At 35.5% G+C, this 27614-nt stretch overlaps 1 protein-coding gene across 1 annotated transcript in view; it reads left to right on the forward strand.

The window, feature by feature from the left end:
* Positions 1 to 27614, forward strand: part of MED13L (mediator complex subunit 13 like) — a 305115-nt gene that overhangs the window by 138850 nt on the left and 138651 nt on the right. Inside the window, exons 3-4 of the mRNA XM_021709241.1 lie at positions 10314 to 10398; positions 23574 to 23657. Of these exons, the coding sequence (XP_021564916.1) occupies positions 10314 to 10398; positions 23574 to 23657 (169 nt within the window). The remainder of the gene's footprint in view (positions 1 to 10313; positions 10399 to 23573; positions 23658 to 27614) is intronic.

A 27614-nucleotide genomic window follows, 5' to 3' on the forward strand; every position in this document is an offset into this window, starting at 1 on the left:
CCTTCCCTCCCCTCATCCCTCCATCCATCTCTCTCTCTCTCTCTCTCTCTCTCTCTACCTCTCAGCAGATGTTATTTTTGCTACATTTGCTATTTTAACCTGTCAGTTAAAAAATAATTACTATGTCAGTATGGCTGGCGGCTCATATAGGAAAAATATGCTGTCTCTTAATCAAAGGTGATTACAGTTTTTTCTGTCTATAAATGTGCTTGTTGTGTAACGAGAATGCATTAGTCTCAGCCTGATGTACGAAATGAAAGGCAGTAAGAAGCAGCACCATTGTTATCACTCCAGGCGTGTCTAATGAATCGTGTTTCCATGTTCTCTTGGTCACGCAGTAAAGTGCCCTCAGCCAGGGCTAAGCCTCCTGTAAAATGCTCTTTAAGATTATTGTAGCAAGAACAGAAATGCTGGATGAGTGGGGGTGGGGAGGGAATGCCAAGGAGACAGCTGCATTTCACACAGTTACAGCTGCAAGGATTACTCACAGCAATAACAGTGACAGACAACTGTTTGAGCTTTAGTGTAAAAGGCAATTTGGGGACTTGCCCTGTCAGAATTTTAGTAGCAAGCTGGTGTGTACACGTGTGTGTGTGTGTGTGTGTGTGTGTGTGTGTGTGTTTTAAATCAGTTTGTGTCTAAATGAGTGGAAGGAGATATTTTAAATTTTTACTGCTCAGTTGTGCCAATGTTGAAATCAATAGTGAGTCATCTTTATTAAAATAATCTTCCTAGAGGAAGTTTATACAATGTGTATTTGTAGCATTGATAGATTTAAATGTAATTTTCTAACTGAATCACGTGTCTGGTTTTCCTTCCCAGAATTTATCTTGTGATAATTTCTGTTGTAAAGATGTTGATCTTCTTTGTAATTTCTGAACATGTAGCCTTGTTTAATAAATAATAGCCTCATTAAAATTTTTATTTCAAATGTAATGTATGTTTATAATAGTTATGCATGTTCATTGAATAAACTTGGAAAATATACAAACAGGTAAAGGAAAAATAGTTATTATGGCAGCAAAGAAAACTGTTAATTTTCTTTCATTCTTTCTTTCTTTTTTTTTTACTGTAGAGACGAGGTCTCACCAGCTTGCCCGGTCTGGTCTCAAACCTGCATGCTTAGGCAGTCCACTTGCCTCGGCCTCCCAAAGTACTGGGATTACAGGCTGAGCCATCGAGCCTGGCAACTGTTAATTTTCATAATTGTCTTACTCGGGCCTCATTTGTTTGTACATTTTAAAGCATATTAATCATTTTAAACAGTAATAATTAAAAATATTTGAAAAGAGCAGTAAGTGGGGGCAAATTTGGTGTTTAGAAATCAGTAACAGCCACTGTGGAGAATTTCTTTTTCAGTGTGCCACTATTAAACTAACGTTGCAGCTTGTTTTCTGTAACAGTTGTCTTTTGAAGGCCTTGTACAATTTATCTAAAAATTTAGTTTTATCTTCTCCTTCAATTTACAGTTTGTTGGCTTTACATGAAATCTTGTGATCCATTGAAATGCTAACTTGGGTCATGTCTCAGCTGCTACAATACTGTGTAGAAACCACCATTAAAATTCTAGTTATCTTGCAACTGGCAGAGAAACCATACTGTTAGAGATTCCTCAAGAAGATATTATACTGTTAAAATTTTGAATTGTAATTGTGCTATCTGCCAGATATTGTCAATATTTGTAATCATTTAACGTTGCAAATAGGTAAATATAAATGAAGCATTTTGATAAGTGTTGTCTGTTCCTGATTCTTATTTGATTGATTAATTGACATTGGGAAGATTAAAACCCATTTCCAACATAGATTTCTTAAGTGATTCCAGATATACAACACGCAAGAGCAATTCAAAAAATCAGAGCTCTAAGCAGGTTGTATTTGATATAAATAATAAGGCCAGTTAGTTATTAATGACTTCAAATATGTATTTTACATGGCAATCAATGGCAGCATAACTGTGATCAGTTGATGGTGTTGTAGGTAATTGGATTTTTTACGAGTGTAATGCTATATTCACAATTAATGTAGCATTATGCTACTTTGTTACTCAACTTTGTTTGGTAAGTCAGTTTTTAAGAAAGTAGAGGCTTCAAAATCTTTTATGTATATATTTATCTTTACAATATTATTTACTTTGATGCAGTCCCTGCAATTAAATTGGTAAATGTTTTCTTACTATAAAATAATTTTAAAAGTTTTTTGTTTTTTAAAGTACTACATTGTACTTTATTTGTTGAAAATAGAGACTGAAAACAAAGGCAGAGGACAAATTTTAAACCCTGATTCAGAATGGTGCTTATTTTTAGTAGTTTGTCACTGAAATTTAACTGGGAAACAATCTCCTTGTTTCATGTGCCTTGCTTTAATCTATTTGTATTTCTGGAGTTTGGAGCAAAATTTGATGTAAAATCATTTTAATGGCTGAGTAGGGAGTACCATCCCTGAAAGAGCCCCTCCCCCCTCCAGTATTTGCAATGGTCAATGTGGTTGCTGAACTCAATGTTCTGGATAATAGGTTTCATTAGTTTTGATGCCTGAGGTAAAAAAGCAGTAGGTGGGAGTAAGAAGTGTTTTTGATGTCTAGACGTTCATTTCAGCTGTTGCTGCAATATGATACATTAAAGGGAAATATGTATCATAGCTCAGAGGAAATATGTATTCTTTGAAAGTAATTCTACTTTTAAACTGTGTAAGGCAGGATGACCTGAATTCTAAAAGCATGAGCTTGAATTTCTTCAAGGCTTCACAATCTTTATGCTCCTCCCTACCCTATTCCATTCTCCTTCCCCCCATTTTTTCCCCTTTAAGTAAAGTATGTCAGTTTCATTTATGGAATTGGAAGGGATATCTTTCCAAGATCTCTGCTGGGAAACACAAAATCATTGAAGTATATGCTGCTTTGATATTTTGCCATATTGACTTTCTCCTCTGAACCTTTTATATGGTTTTTCTTTCAAATCAGCTTATTAATTCTGCAAGGAGCCGTGTTTTGCAAAGTTGAAAGAAGTTATATTACAATTTGAGGATTCTGAAAAATTATCTGGGTACTAAGCAATAACTACGGCTATCTAAAATTTTCTTTTATAAAACACTGTCTTTTTTGCTAAAACATTTTATGTAGTACTCTTGCAGCTTAAATATTTGATTTTGAGGATATATATTGAATAAGCAATTTAAACAAATTCAGATTACAGCTTTTACAATATGTTAGATAACTTTAGTGCCAAAATAGTTTTTCTTTGTAAATTGGCATCTGTTATAGTACTTTTTTATTTTTTCATTCTTAATCAGACTATAATAGACAAAGTAACAGCAGAAGAATGTTTTAATTTTGAAATTCTTTGTTTTGGTTGACTCTTGCCTCTCATTCATTGTACACAGATTTTTGACCTTTTGGTTCTTTCTCTTTTGAGACCAACAAAGTGTCTTCCATTATATATAATTAGACTTAAACATATATTCTGTAGTGAGTCTTACCACTACTTTATATTTTTAGGGAATTAATAAGCATTTAAATTAAAACTTGAAAGATCAAAATAATTAGAAGGACTTTTTTTGTTGTTGTTAAGTGCTTGTTCAGAGCTTGGTACATAGAAGAAAATAAGAAAGATTGCTTTCTGGGTAGAAAACCAACCTTGAGTATATGTTATTTATTGTTAATTGAAACTATAAGACTTTTTTATGCTTCGTAGCTGTTCTGCAAAGTATTCAAAGTAGTTTTTGCCTCACAGTGGTTTTCACTTGCGTATGTTAGCTTTTTGAAAGTATTGCTACTTTCTAGCCTGGTGCTTGAGACATAACACACAGTCAAGAACTGTTGGCCAGTTAATGTTGACCAAATATCTGTTGTTAGATTCCAAACATGACTTTGCAAATTTAACTTATTTTGGAGTTTTAGAGATTCACTGAAACACACATTGCTCTCAGATTTCTGAAAATTCTGAACATGAAGTATTAAAGGATAGTCTGATTTATGTTTCATTTTACAAATAAGTACATTTTCTATTGACAGCAAATTAAAAAGATCAGCAAGTAAATGCTTTATCTAAATTGATAGTATTTATTAGAGTGATTAATTCTTGATCATAGTTGTTGACTTATGATACTTTTTTTTTTTTGGAGTTGGAGTCTCACTCTGTCGCCCAGACTGGAGTACAGTGGCCGCTCCTGGCCACCGCAGCCTTGACCTGCTGGGCTCTGGCAATCCTTCCACCTCAGCCTTCCAAGTAGCTGGAACTACAGGCACGCGCTACCACGCCCGGCTAATTTTTGATTTATTGTAGAGATGAGGTCTCGCCAAGTTGCCCAGGTGGGTCTCGAACCCGTGGGCTTAGGCAGTCCACTCATCTCAGCCTCCCAAAGGCGCGGGATTACAGACTGAGCCACCGAGCCCGGCTATGATACATTTTTAATGATAAAATATATTGACTGCTCTCAAATCTTTAGTACAGTATATAAGACTTAGGAAATTTAAATATTCGTATGAAATTCAAACATTGTATTACCTCGACTGACTTATATTTTAAGTTTTGCTTGTTAACTTGTAATTCATACTTTTTTATTATTTTCCAAGCTGTAGTACACTTTTTGTAATTAAGAGGATAATGTAGTGTGATTTATTTTACTTTGTGTATTACTGTCTTTCTTATTTTCTATTAATTTGGTGTTGAAACTTTATATTAACGTCTGATATATATTTATATAAAATTCACCAAATAAACACTTGATCTTTTGGATTACAAAACTCATGTTCTTTATATATAAGTTTAGAGTGGGAATCTTTTTGATTCTCATTTTCAACACTAAAACCTAAGAGATCAACATCAGCATATTTATGATGGCCCAAATCCAGAAAATTTTACCAATAGTGAAATGAGTTTGTGTAAATTAAAACAGTAAAAGATTGCAAATAAAATTTACTATGTTTAGTAAATAGTACTTCTATACATTTTGACAAAAGTATGCAGGTATATATAACTACCACCACAATCAAGACATAGAGTAATCAGTCCTAAAATTTCCCATGTACTTTTGGTATTAGCCTGTCTTACCACTCCCATCTTTGGAAACCATTGAGAAAGTTTACTTTTGCAAGCATGTCATAAGAATGAATTATATAGTCTATAGCCTTTTAAACATGGTTTCCTTTCACTTAGCATAAAGAGATTCATCCATATTTTTTGCTTGTATCAGAAGTTCCTTTTTATTTCTGAGTAGTAACCCATTGTATGGATGTTTCACTGTTTATCTCTACTGTTGTGGGACATTTGGATGGTTTCCAGTTTTAGGCATATGTATAAAACCACTATAAACATTTGCTGCAGCTTTTTAATGTGACTTTTACTGTACTTGAGTGTATATACCTAGGAGGGTATAAGGTTATAAGAAGAAACAAATTTATTTTCTCCTACTATCTTATAACACAGAATCCTTCTGTGACCGAATGTAGGGAGTGGGGGAATTTCCCCACACACCAGACAGTCACTTCTGCAGCAGACACTGGCTAAGTGTCCTCTAATTGGCATTCTTTACCTGGAGATAGCATCAAATCCCACAAGTTGAGGGGTTAGTCCGCCAAGACTTCCCTCTACTTCAGATGTCATTGGCATGTCTTGGCCTCCTGAGCTTCTGACCAACCAGCTATTATTCTTGGGTTCCCACAATCCCCTCCTTGGGTTCTGTTAATTTGCTAGAATTGTTCATAGAAATCATGGAAGTATTTCACGTTTGTTTACTGATTTATTACATAGAATACAGAATACAGATGACAGCTAGGTGGAAGAGGTGCACAGAGCAAGAAATGTAGAAAGGGGTAGGTAGAAACTTCTGTGCCTTCTCCAGGTTTGCCACCTCCAGGAACCTCTGCATGTTCAGTTGTTTGGAAGCTCTCAGAAATCAGTCTTTTTAGGTTTTTATGGATGCTTTGTTATATAGTCATGTAGGCCTGATTTATTCAGCCACTGACCATTGGTGATCAACTCAACTTAAAGCCCCCTTCCTCTTCCTTAGAGGATGCCAGGGTGTGGGGGAGTTGAGGGGTAAGGGATGGGTACTAAAAGTTCTAAACCTCTAGTCACATGGTTGGTTCTCCTGGCAACCAGCTCTCATCCTGAGGCTATCTGGTCTCTCCCCCCTCACTCCCCAATCAGTCTTCTCTTTAGCCATTAGTGTATAAAAGACAGCCATATCACTTTGGAGATTCCAAGGATGTTATGTATGCCAGGAATCAGGGACAAGACCAAATATATTTCCCCACAGAGGAATATTACTGGGCTGTATGGCAGGTATATGTTTAACTTTATAAATTATTGTCAAAGTAAACTTTTCCAAAATGGCTGTACTATTTTTGCATTCCTAATAACAGTATATGACACCGTATTTTGGATGCTAATCAGCACTTAGAATTGTCAGTTTTTCTTTTAAGCCATTCTAATGGGTGATATGTCATTGTGATTTTCTTTCTTTTTTTCTTGTAATTTTTTTATTTTAAAGATGTGGAGTACAACTCAGGGTTAGGTATACAAATGTTCATTGTGCAGTACCCTTGTTGATGAGGTGTCCCCTCCCCTCCCTCCGCATATTCCCACTACTGCCAATCCTGCCCCCCAACTTCCTGCTACTGCCAATCCTTTTCTTATAGTATTATGATAATTGTTCAAGGTTCATTTATGAGTGAAAACATTTGATATTCAGTTCTTTGTTTTTTGTGATACATCACTCAGTATTATATTTACATTTCTTTAATGACTAATGAGGTTTTGAGCATTTTTTTTTCGTTTATTTGCCATTCATCTAGTTTCTTCTTTGGTGAACATCCGCTCAAAACTTTTGCCCATTAAAAATTTTTTTCGTTATGAGACTTTTTGAAAAAGGTAACATATTCTGAATCAAAATCCTTCTAAGATATGTGATTTGTAACTGTTTATCTCCCATCTGTGGCTTATCTTTTTAATAACTTAACTTTCCCTTATTTTTTGAGTAGCTGAATTTCCTCATTTTGATGAAGTACTAATGTATCATTTTTTTCTTTTATGGATCATGCTTTTTGATGTCATATCTAAGACATCTTCACTTAACCTAACTCCACAAAATTTATCTCCTATGTTTTCTTTTAGAAATTTTAGATTTATGTTTTGCATTCGGGCATATGATACATTTTGAGTTTATTTTTCTGTGTGGTTTGAGGTTCCTTTTTATTTTTATTTTATTTTTACACACAGGGATATTAGTTTCAACACCAGTTATTGAAAATACTTTTCTCTTTTTACTCAATCGACTTGGCACCTTTGTTGAATTTTTTTAAATGACTGTATATTAATGGGTCTTTTTCTGGACTCAGTTCTATTTTGTTGATATCTGTCCTTTCTCCAGTAAAACTGTGTTGGCCATGCAGCAATTGTGATGAAGTTAGCATTGCATATGCATGCTTATTCTTTAGTTTTCCACAGTGCATGATTAGACAGCTATAAGAACTCACCATTGCAGTTAACGAAATATTTGAAGAAGAAATAGAGTTCTGGTTGGTGTCTGAAAACTTTCCCTTGACATCTTCTGACAAGGTCAAGGTAGCACCAGCATATTAAAACTTGTAAAATGAAATTGTGAGGAGGCAGACTCGAATGTGAGATATTCTATAATAAAACAATTAACCTGGTTTCTTCATTAAGACAACTGCATATTTTAAAAAAGGACTGTACTCTATTAAAGGAGACTTAAGAGACAATTAGAAGACTTTGTGTAGATTAAGATTTGATGCATGCTGAAGTATTTATAAGTGGGATATGCTTTAAATTATATCAAGAAAAACTAAAAGGGTGATTGAAGCAGATGACATAATGTTTATCATTTGGTTTAGGATTATTATTATTTTTGAGTCAGTGTTTCACTCTGTTGCCCAGGCTGGAGTGCAGTGGCACCATCATGGCTCACCGCAGCTGTGATTCTCCTGATCTAGCCTCCCGAGAAGCAGGCACTACAAGCACACACCACTATGCCTGGCTAATTATTTTGTATTTTGTAGAGATAAGGTCTTGCTACGTTGCCTAGGCTGATCTCGAACTCCTGGGCTCAAGTAATCCTCCTGTGTTGGCCTCTCAAATGCTGGGATTACAGACATGGACCACAGCACCCAGCCTGTTTGAGAATTTATGGGATTTGTTATTTTTAAGTATATTTAAAGATTTTAATTATAAGAAGTTCTAAAAAATGTGCAGAATGGGTTTTACCAATGGAAGAAAATTATAGAGTTAGGAGTGGGGCACTCTTAAATGCTGCATTGCCAACACTCTTTTTTTTTGAGTTGGAGTCTCACTCTGTCGCCCAGACTGGAGTACAGTGGCCACTCCCGGCCACCGCAGCCTCGACCTGCTGGGCTCTGGCGATCCTTCCTCCTCAGCCTTCCGAGTAGCCGGAATTACAGGCACGCGCTACCACGCCCAGCTAATTTTTTGATTTATTGTAGAGATGAGGTCTCGCCTGCCCAGGCGGGTCTTGAACCCGCGGGCTGAGGCAGTCCACTCACCTCAGCCTCCCAAAGGCGGGGGATTACAGGTTGAGCCACCGAGCCTGGCTGCCAATACTCTTTATGGTACAAAGGACTGTTACGTAGAAAAATACTGACACCAGTGACTGAGATGAAGAGTGATTCAGAAGAGGGGTACTTGGAATATTGATACTGTTTTAGGAATTTTCAACTTATTTATTTTGCTTATATTTGTTTTATGTATAGATAGTAGTAGAATATGATAAACTTGTCTTAGTAAGCTTAAAAGAACTCTTCAAATAAGTGTAAAGTAAAAATCATAAATAATAAGAGAGATGTTATAGTTTGTCACCTTCCTCTTCACTCTCAGTGATTTACAAAATGATGGTGTATCTTAAAATTGTTGGTGCCAAGTGGTGGTGTATCTTAAAATTATTGATGCCTTATGGTCAGTGATTCACATTAAGAGAGAAACGCAGACTAATATGGGATGTTTGTTTTATTGAGAGTTATCTGTCTTTCAATGCCAGAAAAAGTTCTAGCCAAAAAATAAATGTGTGAGAACATAGATTTGTGATACCTTCAGAAAATTGTAGAAAACTTGAATGTTCTGTCCTGAGCAGTGACTGTATGTTGTTAGCAAGAATGTCTGCTTACTGTACTTTATTTCCATTTCTCTAGCTATAAATAACATATATTGTTTTAGACAAAGATTGCTTTGGGAAAATTTGGTAAAGCAGGATTAGCCACATAGGCAGGAAAATAAAATAACCAAGAAAAAAATTGTTTTTATAATTTGCAAAAAATCTTATAGATAAAAAGCGTAATATAAATACCCTTTTTCATATATTGTCTGATGTGAAAATATGGAGATGGATTTTGGTTTGTCTGCTGGTATGGTACAAGCATTCAGGATGCCTTGTGGATTTAATGTGTTTTAATTCTCTGTCAAAATTTTCATCTCTGAATGCTTTTGTTAAGATAATAAAGGGAGAGGAAATTTTCTTCTGAAAATGTTTTCATCTTTTCAATTTTTGCTATCTTGAATTGAACTAGTATAATTTAAAAAAGAAATTAACTGTCTTCTCTAGGGCATTTTATGTCTGTTTATATATTTAGGAAAAGAAAAAAATTTTAAGGAGTGCATGTGGCATTGTTAATTTGCTGAATTTACTTGATGGATTCCTTGTGGCTCAATGTTATAACATATTTCAGAGGCAAACAAGAGACTTCCCAAAATATCAAACATTAACACAATTATAATTTCAGGAAATAAACTTGATGTTCTAGTAAAATTTAATTTCGTAACAGTTTGCCTAAAATTATGTCCTTTAAAGTTCTATTGAGCTATGACCTTCAAAGCATATAAAGAAAATTGTGTAATATTCTGACACTTTTGGACATTTGTTTCCTTTTGATTTTTACTCTGAAAATCACATTATAACCTTAGTATTAATTTGAACATTCTTGTTATATTTAAGTAGAACTTTAACAAACTTAGTGTTTGTGACACTATTAGGTAGAAAGAGTAATTTGAGAATTTCAAATGACTTTGAACAAGCAGGTTGGTAAGACATTTTTGGGAGGAACATTGTATCATACCTTATATTCAGACTTGAAAATCAAAACACATTACTTCCTTCTGTACATAAGTATTTTATAGCTTTGAGCAAGTATTTATTTAACTTTCAATCTTGGTTTCAGTGTGAGATTAGGTGGTTTAGATTAACTTACTAAGTTTGCTTTAGAAAAATGCTTTAAAAGTTCCTTTATTTTCATTTGGATGTCCTTTTTACTGGTTCTTTTTTTTCTTTTTTCTTTTTTTTTTTCAGTTGTGGAAGAAGGACTCTGGGAAAATGGCCTTTCCTATGAATGTAGGACGCTGCTCTTCAAAGCGATCCACAATCTGTTAGAAAGGTAAGAGAAGGAACAGCTTGACAGTGGTTTGGAGACATCCAAGAATATTGCTAGCTACTCAGAGGATTTCTTGTAGTTTTCAGAAAGTTTTCACATAGTATGAAAATTAAGTTATATAAATCTCTTGTTTCTTTCTATATTGGTAAAATTTCTTCTTCTTCCTTCTTCCTTCCTCTTCCTCCTTCCTTCTTCCTTCTTCTTTGTTCTTTCTTCTTCTTCTTCTTCTTCTATTTATTGAGAAGACAGAAAAACTCTCACAGAGGGAGGGAACCCAAGGGGGGGTTACTCAGTAGAATTTCAAATTTAGAGAAGATACAGGAATAGTGGGAAGAACTCCCATATTCCCTGCTCCCCATGCAGTGTTTTTTGCTTGTTTTTTACTGTTTATTCACTAATCCATTCATAGACTGATGCTTTTTTTAACCCTTAAGTATATTAGTGTATATTTCCCAAGGACAAGGATATTCTCTCATATGGGCATAGTGCAGTTAGGAAAGTTAACATTGATGAAATGCCCATTATCTAATTTTGTAGTTTAATTCAGATGTCAGTTGTCTCAGTTGCATCCACTATAGTTTTACCTAAGATTCAATCCATGACCATACATTATGTTTTGTTTTCATATCTTTTAAAATCTAGAACAGTTCCTTAGACTTTCTTTTTCTTTCTTGACGTTTTTAATGAGTTTAAGCCATATGTTGACCCTTAAAGAAAGTTTTCTCTTGCTTAAATTCAGGTTATGCTTTTCAGTAGGATTGCTATAGAAGTGTGATTGTGTCCTCTGTATATCATAATAGCAGGAGGTCTGCACTTCTAGGTAATCAAAGTTGAAACGACATTCTGATACTGTTTAGTTTCTCATCTAAGCTGTTGGCTAGGGTGATATCACTTCAATATCACTGCTCAGGATACTTGAGCTACAGTTGGTAAGTTGTCTCATTTAAGTTACTCATAAAGTCCTTTTCTATTAGAGATCTGTATTTCTCATTCTGAACTTTCACTCTTAACTCTGTAATTTGGAGTAGACCTAGAGGCTGTCTGTTACTAAGGTACAGTATGGATGTGGAACTATTGATTTGGTTTAAGAGTTTTGTACTTTTGAGTATTGTATTTGATAATTCTGTCCCCCCAAAACACAACAAAAGTACAAGCAGACTTTTTTTTAAAGGAAATGTGGAAAATTTACTGTTTTCATAACCCTATCCCAGAATAAAGCTCTTATATCTGTACAATAATTAACGCACTTTTAATACAAATCTTTTAATATAAAATTGTAAGGTATATGAAACAAAATATATAGCTTTTTAAATTGTAGTTCACTGTGTTGCTTTTTATATCATGATTTATTCCTTTCAGAAGAATATTGATGAATTTGTGGTTGAATTGTATTCTTTTTAGTCTTGTATTTGAAATGGTAGTGTGTTTCCTTGCTGGGAGAGAATTAAAGGAGCAGAAAAACTGAGAAGGAAGAGAAATACAGAAAATTCACTTATTCCGACATCATGTATTTGTGATAGAAATTTAAGTCCAGGTCAAATTGAGTTATTACTCATGAGAAAATTAATTGTGACATGCAGTAAAGTTGGGTTAGTTCTAAAGAATCATGAGTTATTTACTTTGGTTTGATTTCAGGATCTGTTACTTGGACAGTTATATCCTAATTTCACTAAACCTTAATGTCTGACAAATTAATTGTGGGATACTATACACCTTGAATTTTTTAAGGATTATATGTATATATGTTCTTATATATATATATATTCTATATTTTCTCTATACATAGTCTGCTGAATAGTGCCTGACATATTGTTAATGTCAATAATTATTAATTTCTTTTCCTCATAAATTTGCTATTTTGCATACTTTGGGATTTTAAAAAATTTTATGAAAGTAGTTTCAGATGATCTGTTTGAATCCTCCTATAGGAACTAATTTTGAAGTACAGTTAACTTTGAAATAAATAGAATAGCTTTTCTTTTAGAAAATCATAATGAGCAATCTCTTTTGTACAGTTTGTTTGGATGACTTGAGGTTCTTTCAAAAAATTGTACTGATTATTTTGTCTTTTAAAATAATAATTTTCTCTTTTCACCAAAATTTAAGTAACTGTGTTCTATGAAGGGAAATTACCCTGCTCATGAGGCAAGAGTGCATTTTAAATGGTGTTTGTTAGCTGCTTTTATTCATTGTCAGCAGAAGCTACAAGGGCTAATACATGCTTGTCCTTTTGTACTTCCCATAGTGCAGACCATTTGCTATAATGTATAAGAACCTATTTACATCTTAAATTTATTGAGATACAGTTTACTATCTTATTCCAGGCAATTGTCAGTCATGTTATCCATTTCTTTTCAGGTAAGATCAACTTGGATTTCTAGTGTGTGGATATTGTGAGTTTTGACATGAAAGCCAGCTTTGAGATTATTAAAACAGACCATCAAGGAGTATATCACTTGGAGGATGTTTGTGCTTTCTGGATTATTTTTCCTTAGTTTGCATATTAACAAAACCTGTACAAGTAATTTATGATTTCTGCTTTTTATTTTTTAAGCATAAGGATAGTTTAATTAAAATGGAATTCTATGTACTACCTTGAGAAGCTCTTGCTTATAGCTAAGCAGGAGTCATATAAATCAATCTTCTTCCCAAAAGACTGCCATTGCTAGTGTATACAGAATGATGTCACTGCAGTGATTTATTAAACATAATTTTACTACAGAAACTAAGGTAACAGTGTATATGTTGCACAGAATAAGATAATTTTATTTTATTTTTTGAGTTGGAGTCTCACTCTGTCGCCCAGACTGGAGTCAGTGGCCGCTCCCGGCCACCGTAGCTCCACCTGCTGGGCTCCGGTGATCCTTCCTCCTCAGCCTTCCGAGTAACCGGAATTATAGGCATGCACTACCACGCCCGGCTGATATTTTTATTTATTGTAGATATGAGGTCTCGCTGCCCAGGTGGGTCTCGAACCCGCGGGCTCAGGCAATCCACTCACCTCAGCCTCCTAAAGGCGCGGGATTACAGGCTGAGCCACTGAGCCCGGTGATAATTTCATTTTTTATTACCATTGATTGGCGCTGAAGTAATACTGTATGGATACTGTGTAAATGTGTATGTGGGAGTGGGTGGGTATATATGTGTGTTTGCATTGAGGCCTCATTCTGTTACCCAGGTTGGAGTGCAGTGGCATGACTATGATGAACATGGCTCACGGTGGTCTCAACCCCTGGGCTCAGGCAATACTTTCACCTCAGCCTTCCAAGTAGATGGGACTACAGGCACGTGCTACCAGGCCTGGCTGACTTTTTTGGTTTTTTGTTTTGTTTTGTTTTTTGTAGAGACGAGGTTTTGCTATGTTGTCCAGGTTGGGAATATTTTAAATGCTAATTTTACATGACTTAAAATATTTTCATCTCTCATTTACTCATTTCTCCTGTAACTCTTCTACAAGTATCTGCCTGTACTGTATTGCATACATCTAGACAGTCATCTGTGCATTAAAACAAACAACATCTCTGCTACTTACTCAAGAACATATTCCATAAAGATATCAGACGTGACTGGGCTCGGTGCCTCAGCCTGTAGTTCCAGCACTTTGGGAGACCTAGCTGAGTGTATTGCCTGAACCCATGGGTTCGAGACCAGTCCGGGCAACTTGGTGAGGCCTCATCTCTACAATATATAAAAAGTTAGCCAGGCATAGTAGCGTGTACCTGTAGTTCCAGCTACTTTTGGAAGGCTGTGGTGGAAGAATTGCCGGAGCCCAGCAGGTCGATGCTGGGGTGGCTGTGAGACTGGGTGGCAGAGTAAGACTCCAACTAAAAAAAAAAAAAAAAAGATAACAGAAGACAACATATTTGACTTTAATTTTATATATCTTTCCAGGGTCTTCCATTTCTAGAGGTTACTTTGAGAGGCAGAAGATAGTTTGGGTCTTGACTCTGCCAATTAACTTGGTAACACATGCCATGACTTAGCTTGCTGAGCCCTTGTTCTTTCCCTATAACATGGTAAAGGGTTATTTGGCTCAACATAGTATTTTTCTCATATAAGAACTTATTAAGTGATTAATTGCTGTTAATAGTAGCAAAGAGAAGCACTAATATTACTGTTTTCAGAGTTGGAGACAATATTGAATGTCAGTGCACTTACCCAATTAATTCTGGAACCCCATTTTTTTTACATGGTCAGACATCCTCTTCTTGATTACTTGTGGTTATGTGAGCACAATTTCCCAAAGGAGTTATTTTTATTTTCAGAGAAAGTCTTTTTTACACTGAGCAGAAATCTGTCTTCCTGTAATTTTCATTTCTTTGTGTTTATTCTATGGGATCATATGGAATTTATCTTCTTACTTCCCATGTGCTGTATTGGATATCTTTTCGTTTGTGATTCTTAATATATAATATTGAATTCCTCACTTTCCTTTACCAGCCTTCCAGGCTTCCCTCTGTTTGGTCCCATTCTCTTCATTTGGCCTGCTTCAGGATGTCAAAAGTGTTTCATGAAGTATTGGAGTGGCCTCTTTAAATTAGTTAGATTAGGTTCAGTTAATGCTGTAGTAATGGAATACTAGAAAGATATTAGTAGCTCATAACAGCAGCGGTTTATTTCTTGCTAATGTTGCATATCTATTGTGAGTGATAATCTATGTTGTGAGTTATATCCCCCTTCAGGACTAATTCTGGCAGAGCAGCCCCTGTCTCACACCTGCTGGGCTCCAGATAGACAACAAAGAGCAGTGACAAAACATATATTAGCCCATTGATGCTTGTTTTCAGAAGTAGTATATGCTATTTATTGGCTAAGACATTTGTCACAGAGTTTAAAGTCAAATGGATAATAAGGTATCATCTTTCAATAGGGAGATACCAAAGTCACATTGCCAACTTTGATGTCATTAGGATGGGGTAGGATAACATATATTTGGAAAAAGAATATATCTACCATGCCTCTTGATTGAGGTATTTCCCCCTTCTACTATTGTAATCTGTCTTCCAAACAGGTGCTAGTTGTGATACTGAAACACCTATGTTTCTGAAATACAAGTCTGGTTGTATTTATACATGGTTTTTAAAACTTTGAGTCATAGTGACTTCATTTGGTATTCTCTTTATTTGTTATTTCTTAGTCAGAATTTAAGGAACTCAGAGGTTTTAGCTATTCTAAAGTTTTTAGTTTTAGATCATGCTGTCATGTTAATTTTTCCTTTCTTTTGAAAAAGTAAGTGTGCTTTCTATTTTCTTAATGATCGATTATCTTTTTTTTATGGCAACATGCCCAGAATGATAAAATACCACTACTTTAATTTTTACTTTATAAAATCTTTGCTAATTTCTCTCCCTTTTCCCCCCTACCCCTTTTCTAATAATGCATTTGTTAGATTGTTCTTCATTAGTCTTTTCAATTTAGGGAAATTTTGTTATGTATTTATAATGAGATTCTTGTTTGGTTTTTTTTTTGAGTTGGAGTCTCACTCTGTCGCCCAGACTGGAGTGCAGTGGCTGCTTCCGGCCACCGCAGCCTCGACCTGCTGGGCTCCGGCGATCCTTCCGCCTCAACCTTCCAAGCAGCCGGAATTACAGGCATGCGCTACTACGCCCGGCTGGTTTTTTGATTTATTGTAGAGATGAGGTCTCGCTGCCCAGGCGGGTCTCGAACCCGCGGGCTCAGGCAATCCACCCACCTCAGCCTCTCAAAGGCGCGGGATTACAGGCTGAGCCACCGAGCCCGGCTCTATAATGAGATTCTTAAAGGCTACACTTTGTATTTAAAGTTTAGGTTGTCTCACATGCCTCATTAAGGGAGAAAGTACTTTGGCTATTACTAGATTATGGGAAATAAAATCCTACCGTTATTTTCAGAAGTTGTTTCATTTGGTATTGTTAGTATTGCAGATTTAATAACTACTACTCTTATTATTGATGGTATAACTTCATAATATTTCATATTCTTTTCAGCTAACTCTATTGAAATGAAGTAAAACATTGGGTTGAAAAGGTTTTTAAAAGCCAGGAAATATGTGCAGCTTAAAAACCTACAGTTTTTATTATTGGTTCAGTGATTTGCACCACATATGGAACTTATGTAGATCTTGCTTTTGTAGCTGTGTAGGAATACTTAAAATGTCTAGCATAATGCTGTGAAGTTCGCATTATGCGAGATAGTTTACTTAAGTTTCTAGAATAAAATGTATCAGTTAATTTTGATGGAAAGCTAATTTTTTTCTCTAAAATGCAAATCATTGCTTTGCACAATAGAAGATTACATGGATCTTTTGAAGCTGTTGTGCTTTATCATGTCCATGCTTATTTAGGGAGACTTTAATCTGTGGGTATCTGACATTTATTTGTTTTTTTGGTTTGTTTGTTTGTTTGTTTCGTTTTTTTTTGAGTTGGAGTCTCACTCTGTCGCCCAGACTGGAGTGCAGTGGCTGCTCCCGGCCACCGCGGCCTCGACCTGCTGGGCTCTGGTGATCCTTCCGCTTCAGCCTTCCAAGTAGCCAGAACTACAGGGGTGAACTACCACGCCTGGCTAATTTTTGATTTATTGTAGAAATGAGGTCTCACCAAGTTGCCCAGGAGGGTCTCAAACCCTCAGGCTCAGGCAGTCCACTCACCTCAGCCTCCCAAGGTGTGGGATTACAGGCTGAGCCAACGAGCCTGGCTCTGACATTTATTTGTAAAATACAATGACTCTTCAGAGCAGTCCACTGGGTGCTGCTTTACTAGTGAGTTGCCAGCATATTCACCCCACAGTAGTTTATAACACAGCTGTAAAATTGCCTTTGGCCCAGAACTTCTTGGTTTCCCAAGAGTTAGTATTTAGAGTTAAGATATTTTATTTGGGAAAGTATAGTGAGAATAATGGGGGGAAATTGGAATTATAATTATGATAATAATTGACATTGTTTTTATCAATCCTGTCTTTCATTGTGATGCAATAGAGGTGATTATCAAAGGGCAAATGAGCAATATCTTTCAATGTAATGGCTAAGGGATTTCAAATTATTAAATATATTCACTAGAACATGGTGGTAGCGATAGCCCTAGTTGAAAAAATGGTGATATAATATTGTAATATTGAGAGTCCTTGGTTATAATGTGATAACAGAAGCAAGAAATAAATAATCAGTAAATTCCTATTTTATTCAAATGCCACTGTGTTACAGTTCTCAAGGAAGTTGGAGAGAGAGTCTTTTGACCTAAACTGAATATGATTTAATGGGAGAGACAGTAAAACATTACAGACACAAGTGACTGAAAGCACATATCTAATGTAAATGTCTAGAAAGAGACATGCTCATTCTAAGATTACTCTCATTCTAAGATTACTCTATCAGTCTATCTATTTATTCACTATTTTTAGGCCAGTGGAAGGGATTATAACTTTAGATTAAAAAAAAAAGTTCAGCTGAGAGCAGTGACTTGTGTCTGTAATCTCAGCTACCCAGGAGGCTGAGGTGGAGGATCACTTGAGACCTGGAGTTTGAAACCAGCCTGGGATATATAGCAAGATCCTGTGTCTAAAAAAATTAAATAAAGTAAAATAAAAAGAAAAGTAGTTGGGCATGGTGGTGTGCATCTGTATTCCTAGATGCTCAGAAGACTGAGGCGGGATAATTGCTTGAATGCAGGTGTTCGAGACTGCAGTAGGCTATGATCATGCCACTGTACTCCAGACTGGGCGACAGAGTGAGATTTAGTCTAAATAAATAGTAAACTTTTTGTGGTTGGAGAATGGGATTCGATACTAAAAGTCTGAAGCTAGAGGAGACATTTAGTTTATTGGAATTGCATTAGAATGGATATTACAGGTGAAATTAGGCCTGTAAAAGAGTCTAACCTTAGAGACATGTTAGAGAGGATGGTAATAATAGGGATTGCCTGGCAATAGGAGACTGCATCCAGTAGGGCACAGTAGGAGCCCAAAGTAATGAAAAGGTAGGGATCAGTTGGAAAAAAAATTTCTTCAGCCCTTCAGTTATATGGATTTAATTTATTTGGGAATTGGGAGCATTGCAGTTTCTAGGAAGGAGATTTCTTTGTATAGATGTATAGTCTAGGTTGAAGTGGTGAGGAAAAGACTTTGGTGCTGGTGAGGATATTCTAGTATGAAGTCAAGTAAAATGAGGTCTGTTTGAGCAGCTCTGTAACTATATAACACTGAGATGCAGTTTTGTTGAACATATGGTAGAGAAACACTGAGTATGCTTGAACTTTTTAGTCTATGAAAACTGCCATACCCGCATAATATGAGGGTCACAGAAGAAACCTGAGCTAATAGTGGGCTTCCTTTCATACCTCTCAACTGTCTCAATTCAGGAAATGGCCTACTGAGATAGGGTATGGTTGCTCCTGTGGAATTTGTAATATTATATCAGGTCTGCCCATGGCTTTGGAATTACAATTTGGGGTTGCTAGTTTCAGAATCAAGTTGCACTTGTAGTTAGTTATTCAGACCCATATGACATGACAGAAACATTAGGTATACACATAGACACACACACGCAACCTGATTTCATTTTCAGCAGCTCTTTTTTCTTGGAATAGTGATTTTTGGGGTGGTGCTAGAGGGTTGGGAAGAGAAATAATCTCCTAGTACCATTGCTTAAAGAACGTTTTATAAATCTGGCATCATATAAAATAATCTTGCAAGATAATATTGTACTACTTTACAGCATTATGTCATTTTATTTTTTGGAGGGGGTTAGAGTCTCACTCTGTCGCCCAGTCTGGAGTGCAGTGGCGTTCTCATAGCCACCGCAGCCTCTATTTACTGTACTCAGGCAATCCTTCCACCTCAGCCTTCCAAGAAGCTGGAAATACAGGCATGTGCCACCACGCCTGGTTAATTTTTAAATTTATTGTAGAGACAAGGTCACGCCAATTTGCCCAGGCTGGTCTCGAACCTCTGAGCTCAGGCAGTCCTCTCGCCTCTGCCTCCCAAAGTGCTGGGATTACAGGCATGAGCCACCATGTGTGGCTGTGTCATATCTTAATAGGGAAGTAATTTTGAAAATCTCAATAGTAATGATTGGGATTACTGAATAGACAACCAGGGCTAACTGATAAGTAGTCTTAGCACTACTTAATATGATGTTTGAAACAATTTGAAACAATTTTTGGCAGATGGACTGTGTCTCTTAGGTTTATTTGTGAAGTTAAGTACAAATTTTGTCCCCCAAAATTAATACAAAAATTTTTACTAGAGTGTAAAGAAGGGGAAATTATATTTCTGACATAATTTGTAATAAATTATATCTCTTTAAAAGTTTTGCTCAATTATGTTCTTCAAATATAATTAAAGCATTTGGGCAGTAGTGCTGGTCTTACTAAACCCAGGATGGAGTGCAGTCATATGCTCATGGCTATCCCAGCCTTGACCTGCTGGGCTCAAGCAATCCTTTTGTCTCAGCCTTCTGAGTATCTGGAACTGCAGGTATGCACCACCATGCCTGCCTAATTTTTTGGTTTATTGTAGAGACGAGATATTGTCAAGTTGCCCAGACTGGTCTCAAATCCCAGGGCTCAGGCAAGCCTCTCACCTCTGCCTCCTAAACTGCTGGGATTATGAGCATGGGCCACTGCATCCGTCCTAACATTTTTAGTAACTATGTGATTCCCTACTTGTTGAGTATCTATTATGATTTTAATCTGCAGTGGGATATGATGAGCTGTAACAAAGTAAAATATGTAGATGCTGTGTTCTCAGTGGTGAGAATATATACACACAAGACGATTCTGATAACTGTTTAAGGCTACATATAATTAGTGGTTATAAACAAAAAGAATAGCAACATTAATTTAGAATAGGAAAATACTCCTTGGTATACAGCATGCATTTGTCAGATATTTATTGAGCACCTATCAGAACAGAGCAAGTACACAAAGTATATTATATAATGGACACTTAAATATTTGTTGAATATTATCAGTGAATAAGACAGATACTGTTTTTCCCCCCAACGAGCTCATAGTTGTATGGAGGAAGAGAGCTGTAGAACTGAATCATTAAAACTCAGTGGTGAAAGTACTGTTTTGTAGATGTTAGAGTACTGTGAGACTCTATCTGGGACCAGAAGGAAGAATAGAATTTGAATTAGAGGAGAAGGGGTACATTGGGACAGGGAAGGGATTCTGGTCCAAAGCAAGTTAGTAATGATTAGTGGTAGTATTTAGTGCAGAAATTTGTAGCCTCGGATGTGCTTTGGATATTTCACTCATCCTGTGCAATTGTGTGCAGTGTTTTCTTCCACACATTTTTCTGAGGAAAGAATTTATAAAGACTTTCATTAATTTTTTAAAAATTGTACATTCATGTCCCAAAAACGTTTGCGGTCCAAGGACTTTGTGCCTCTTGTTTTAATTGAGTTATCATACTCTAGTGTATCAATTAGTAGCTGTCTTCCTTAGCAAAGACATGTATCCTACTCTTCTTATTTCCTCCCATAAGCAGGTGGTGAGACTTTCTATATTGCCTAACCTTGGAGGGAGGGACTGCGTGTATATACCCCAGCACCTTACAAAATTGAGTAAAAGCACTATTCACTGCAATTCTGTGCTGTCATGCTTTCCTTTCATTGTATGGGAAAACACTGATCACATTGAAACTGATTAGCAATTGAAAAATCACATAGGTCATGTATGACTTTTATTTGGAAACATGGCTTTAGATGGAAGGATTAGTGGTTTCTATGGCTGTTTTGTATATTAACGATAATAACTTTTTCCTGACATTGCTTGATGAAGATATAGGATCTGTTGTGGGGATATTTGTACAGAGAGTTAGACTTTCAGCACTTTCATTAGCCTTTTGCCTTTTGCTTTTGTCTTTTAGTAGTCTTGGCTGTGCATTGCTTCTTTAGCATCTAGACCCCATTTATTTTTTCTGTAATGAAGTCAGAAAATAGAATTTGTGACTTTTACTTCAGAGAAGGGCAAACACATCGTCTTCATTAGTCACATATTTTTTATGTACTTTTCTTTCATATTATGTTCTCTAAGCCTTGGGTCTTTCTCTCTATACTGTGTAAATTTATGGTTTCTCTGTTGTTGAATAAATAATTCATTTGAATTCTGACCGTAAGGGTATATATAAGAGAATGAATATTTTTTAAAACAGCATTTCCTAAGTGAGAATGTGTGTCACTGGAGGACAATGTTTAGTATTTGATGTCGTTCTAAACCTATTACATACTGTATTGCTTTCATTCTCATCATTATTGATTTTAAGATATACTTTCAATTTAGTAATGGCTTTGGAGAGTAAAGAAATACTATCACATTAAGTAGACCCATAATTTACAAGGTACATTGTGCTTAAGGAATAAGGAAAAAATTGAGTAAATGAGACAGCATGAGAGTTAGTGTGTGGTAATAGTCAAATGTCCTGGCTCTGTGATTAGTGATACCTGGGTTTGATCACAGCTCTGTTGTTGGTTATCTGGGTTATAGTCTTACCGTGCCACAGCTTCTTCTGTAAAAATTGACATTGTAACACCCATGCTTTATCATTATTGCAAGAGTTGAGTGAGATACTATACCTGGTAATCAGACCCAGTAGTGGTGGTAGAGATTCTAGTATAGTTACTGATAATGTTATTGGAGGGAGGAACTTGCTATCAAACTCTAGGGTTTTAGTGGAAATACCTATTTATATGTGTAGTGTAGCCAAAAAATATAATTAAGTGTCCCAGCTAATGAATAGACTGTGAAGATACTTTTTTCAATTTTGCTACTGAGTGCTTTCTCCCTTGGGGGGAGGGTGTTCCCTATTTCCTCTTCTAAATTAAAGGGAGTTATATGGGTTTTAACCCCCCAAAGCATGCTTTTTTAACTTATAAACAAAGCATACTTTTTTAACTTATAAACTTAGGAAAACAGATTGAATTACTTTGAAAATGATTTTCTTCATTGTGAACAAGGAATTTATAGTAGAAATTCATTTACAATGTAAAACCAGTTGAAGCCAGTAACTTTTTGGTGTAGCAGTGATCCAAATTGATTCTGCCCAAAGGGAGTTCCACTGAGGCCACTGAAAAATATTATTATTTACTGACCTATCTAGCCTATAATGAGTTGGGTTGTTTTCATCTTCCTTGATGGTGTGGATATTACAGAGACAAAAGCCATGTGCGGAATTGCCTGAATACTGAATAAACAATTGCTATACAGTTCTTTTACTGATAGGTAAAGCCTTGTGTAGAAGTATTACATCCAGTGTTCTGACAGACTTTCTTGCAAAATACATGTCATTTCATTGAATAATGTTAGAGATTACTATATTTTATCATTTCCAAACTGCACATTTCCCCCCCATTTTTATATTTTTAAAAACAAGGATACTCCTTACAATTGATGGCATCTCATAGTTGGCCAGATGGCAGTTAAGATATAGTTGTCATTTGCCTGCATATTAGTAAACTTGGTCATAACTGTCTGTATTGTTGTCACTTCAGTTGAATTGTGTGCATTACTGGTATTACATGAGTTGGGTTCAGTTGCCATTTAACATGTATTCAAAAAGAGTACCCTATTATTTAACATTGAAACAACATATACAAATGGCATGGAAACAGAAGTGGGGCACAACTTAGGTATGAGTAAAGCAAATATTTGTTATAGAAAATATGACTGCGTTTCCTCATTTCCTTGCAAAGCCATAATCAAGTGCTTTATTGTGCCTATAAAAAGAAAATATCTAAGTAGATGAAGCTGTGTTATGTTTTTGTCACTGGGATCCATGCTAAAGGATTGCCTATCCCATGCCAAGCAAATTAAAGTTAGCATTAAAACTTGCAAGATGAATGTCAGTTGCTTTGGGAAAATAACTCTGACATGCTCTTAAGAAATACAGACCTAGTATTCTTAGTGACACTAGAATTGAAATTATGCAGGAGTGTGACTTCATTTGAAATAGTTCTAAAGTGTGAAAAGTTTCAGAAGTACTTCAGTCAATTTATTCTGCTCATTTTTTTTCACATCTATGCCCAAAGTCGGAGAGTTCTTTACATAAGTATAATGTAAAAATTTTAAGTGATAAAACATTTTGACAGTTTAATTGGTGATGTTTTTATTTTCAGTGGTATATGTCATCTGAGATTGTTGATTCTGTGACTTACTAATTTTAAATTTAAATGATAAAAGTAATTCTTGATGTAATTATTATAGGTGCCTAATGGATAAGAACTTCGTTAGGATTGGGAAATGGTTTGTCCGACCCTATGAAAAGGATGAAAAGCCAGTCAACAAAAGGTGAGTCTTTAGAATGTTTTTGGCTTTTTGGTTTCTTTTGCCTTGTGTGTTGGGAGAGCAGCTTATTTATTTATTTCCTAATAATGTTACTAGTTAGATGTACTAAAATAGATTTCTGGGTCACAGTGTGATTAAATACTGTCTTATTAAATTTAGGTTGAGCTGGGCTCGGTGGCTCAGCCTGTAATCTCGCGCTTTGGGAGGCTGAGGTGAGTGGATTGCCTGAGCCCGAGGGTTTGAGACCCCCTGGGCAACTTGGCGAGACCTCATCTCTACAATAAATCAAAAAATTAGCCGGGCATGGTAGCGCATGCCTGTAGTTTCAGCTACTTGGCAGGCTGAGGCGGAAGGATTGCCGGAGTCCAGCCGGTCGAGGCTGCGGTGGCCAGGAGCGTGCCACTGCACTCCAGTCTGGGCGACAGAGTGAGACTCCAACTCAAAAAAAAAAAAAAAAAAAAAAAATTAAGTTGAATATTGAAAATTGAACTAGAAAGGTGATTGATTATACTCATGTCCAAATCACTTATTATTACACTGTTTGAAATTGAGATATTCTATTTTGTTGTCTTCATTATCCTTCCTCATCTTACTTAAAGTGCTATATAGCGTAACTTATAAACAGAGAAGTGAATTAAAATAGTGGTAATTTTTATAGAATTGACTGATGCCCCTTAAAGTAGATTAATACATCTTTGTTGTAAAACCAAGACTGTGAATTGCTTCTCTAAACAGTCCTAAAGTTTTAGTCATCATTTATGGTATGTGTGGGTTTAAATGAGGTCCTTGACACTACATAAACTAGAATCAGAAAACGAAATCCTCAAAATATATTTACTTTGCCTACTTGTTAACATAGCAGAGACTTAGTTGGAATCGTAGGTTGATGGTGAATATTTCATTTTTGATGAGTAGGGTATACAATCTTTATCCTAATTTACTGTAAATGTACTTGCCATAAGCCAAAGGTCCCACCTACTAGTTGCAAATTAGAGATCTTGAAGCCTTATATAGTAGTTTTAAGGGTAGGCCTTTTCTTCTGTTTGCTAGAATTTCAACTGGCAACTCTTGCCTTTTTTGGAAACTTTACTTTCTTAACTTACTTAGTTCTACCAGGGAATTAATTAGTAGTCTCCCCAGTCTATCTGCCTCAGATCTTTAATGAAGTACTTGTGGAATCTCCGCATGAACCAAACTTAATTTATGAAAATTTGAATACTTTAAAAAAAATCAGATAAATTAGGGACTGGAGGTTTTTCTTTGCCAAATCACCATGAACTTCTTTAAAATATTTTCCCCTTTTAATACATTTAAAATCCTTAAGGAATTATGAAACTTACGTAGAACTTGGGTATTAAGTATATCAAAAATTGCCTTGAAGAGAATAATAATGCTTTTAGAAAGGTAGAAATTTATACAGAAGTGTAAAAATGTGATTCTGTTTACAAGTACTTTAATGGAGTAGATTTTTGTAAATATTGATTTGGCCTAAATAATGAATGTTTTCCATGGATTTGTATTTTTAATCTTAGCATTCTCCTACAGAGGACTTAGATTAAGTGAGTGATTAAATTTTGGCTTTTATGTTTATGAATCTATATAATTAAACATGGAATGCATTAGCACAGTGATCTTCTTGACCATTCTTAGTATATCTCTGCATGCATACATGGATTCTCACAACTGGTCACTGGTAAATTAACTGAGCCAGTCATAAAACTTAGGTGTTTGTGTGTTGACTTGACAGCCACTTGCTCATGAAGAAGAAATGTAGAGATAAAATAGGGATTGAAGGAATAACAATTAGTATGTCAACGATAAAAATGTTAAAAATAAAATGCTGTTATCAATCTGTTTAATATAGAATTTGTATTCTTTATACTTGTTTAGATTTCAAAAGTTTTCATAACTTTAGCAAACCAGATGAAAATAATACAGGTAATATATTTGGGTATTTGATTTGATATAAATAGGAGGCTGCTGATTTCTGAGCGGTATAATGGTGAATTAATTTTAGACTTTATATTCATGATTGAATATGGAACTTTGTTTTCTTACAGTGCAGAAATATTAATAATGATTCTGAAACAGTATTTCAGAAGAGATTTTTAGCAATTAGAAAAAATTTAAACCAAAGATGAATTTTTTTTCCTTTTTTCTTTTTTTTGAGTTGGAGTCTCACTCTGTCGCCCAGACTGGAGTGCAGTGGCCGCTCCCAGCCACCGCAGCCTCCACCTGCTGGGCTCTGGTGATCCTTCCGCCTCAGCCTTCCAAGTAGCCGGAATTACAGGCATGTGCTACCACACCCGGCTGATGTTTTTCGATTTATTGTAGAGACGAGGTCTCGCTGCCCAGGCGAGTCTCGAATCCGCAGGCTCAGGCAATCCACTCACCTCAGCCTCCCAAAGGCTCGGGATTACAGGCTGAGCCACCGAACCTGGCTCAAAGATGAATTTTAAAAGTTGATATTTGCTATCGTAAAACATATTGGGTGTGGTGAGTTTTCCTCCTTTTAGTCTCTGAGTGAAAAATAGAGCCCCCTATTGATTATTGAAATAGGATCTTCCTAGTCATATCTTAGATGGATAGTTTTAGATAGATGGAGTGATGCTGTCAAGGAAAACACTTACAATAAGAAGAGATTTGGGGTCACATTTCATTCCTCCTCTTGCAAGTGTTGGATTTTGGATGGGTTGTTTTTCTAAACTGAACTTTTCTTTATTATTGTTGCTGTGTTGAAAATAGTAATTACTATCTTACAGGGTTATATTGTGAAGATTAAATGAGAAATGTATCTGGCAGTTTATAATTTAGCTGAGAAATGAATTAAATGAAGTTTTCCTAAGTTTAATTTTTTCGTACATATCAGTTAAGTGACCAATGGGGAGGAAAACTTTCTAGCTGAACAAATTGAATGTATGAAGTTATATTTTAGGAAACTGTTATTTGATGCCATTAGGTACATTTAAGAAGAATATACTTAATGGAATAATATTCAAAGTATAAAGAGTATAATACTAGCATATAGATACTTTTGTTCAGTAGATTAAAGTATGATTTTTCACACTGCATATTTTTGGCAGCTAAAATCTAATAGTGGTGACAAAACTGTTGATGAATGGGTTCTACCTGTTAGGTTAATAGCATATGATTTCTTGTGCTGTAATTTCATTCTGATTGATAGCAAATGAAATCATTTGCTTATGATAGAGTCCAAAAGATTTCCTAATGTTTGTCAGAGGTGATATTCAGGATAACTCTAAAAGATTATGTACCTATTAGTAATATATTAATTATTATATATGTATTTGACTAAGTAGTTTAAAAAAGATAATAGCAATTCATTAAATACTCTTCCCCTATATTGATATCTTTTGTCATCCATATCCTTGGCAAAATAATAAGTAGAAGAAAAAATTTTGGCTTTGTCCTCAAAATTGGTGGCAACTAAAATCAAACAAAAAATTTTTGGTTTCTAACTTTTATGTCGAACTTGAAAAAGTGAAAAATAATAAAATAGAATATCATTTGGAAATTATTCAGATCGTGGAGATTCTTTGTTAGAAAGGTACTCGTTTTCTAATTTGCCTCAGCTTCAGTACATATTTTATTACTTCAGAATTGAAATCTGTACACTTTAATCTTTGCATGTCATTTTTAGCAAGTTATTGATTGCCCCCAATAACAGCTTGGACCTTTGAGCTTTTCTGGCATCAAGTATGCGTAACCTAAGTTAACACAAATACCAACTTGCTAGTCCATATTCTGAATTAACTTGGTATTATTGACTCATGGGCAAACCTGCTCTGCTCTTGGGTAACATTCCAGAGAGCTTCACATATTTTCAAATGTTCTGATTACTTTTGTGTGTGCTCACAGCACACAAATATACAACCCCCAAGCGTATATTATTTTGATGGTGCTTTGTTGATAATTTTGACTGTGTTGTTTCACATGGAT

Source organism: Carlito syrichta, unplaced genomic scaffold (genome assembly GCF_000164805.1).
Source record: "Carlito syrichta isolate Samal-C Ts95f unplaced genomic scaffold, Tarsius_syrichta-2.0.1 Scaffold169430, whole genome shotgun sequence".
NCBI lineage: Eukaryota > Metazoa > Chordata > Mammalia > Primates > Tarsiidae > Carlito > Carlito syrichta.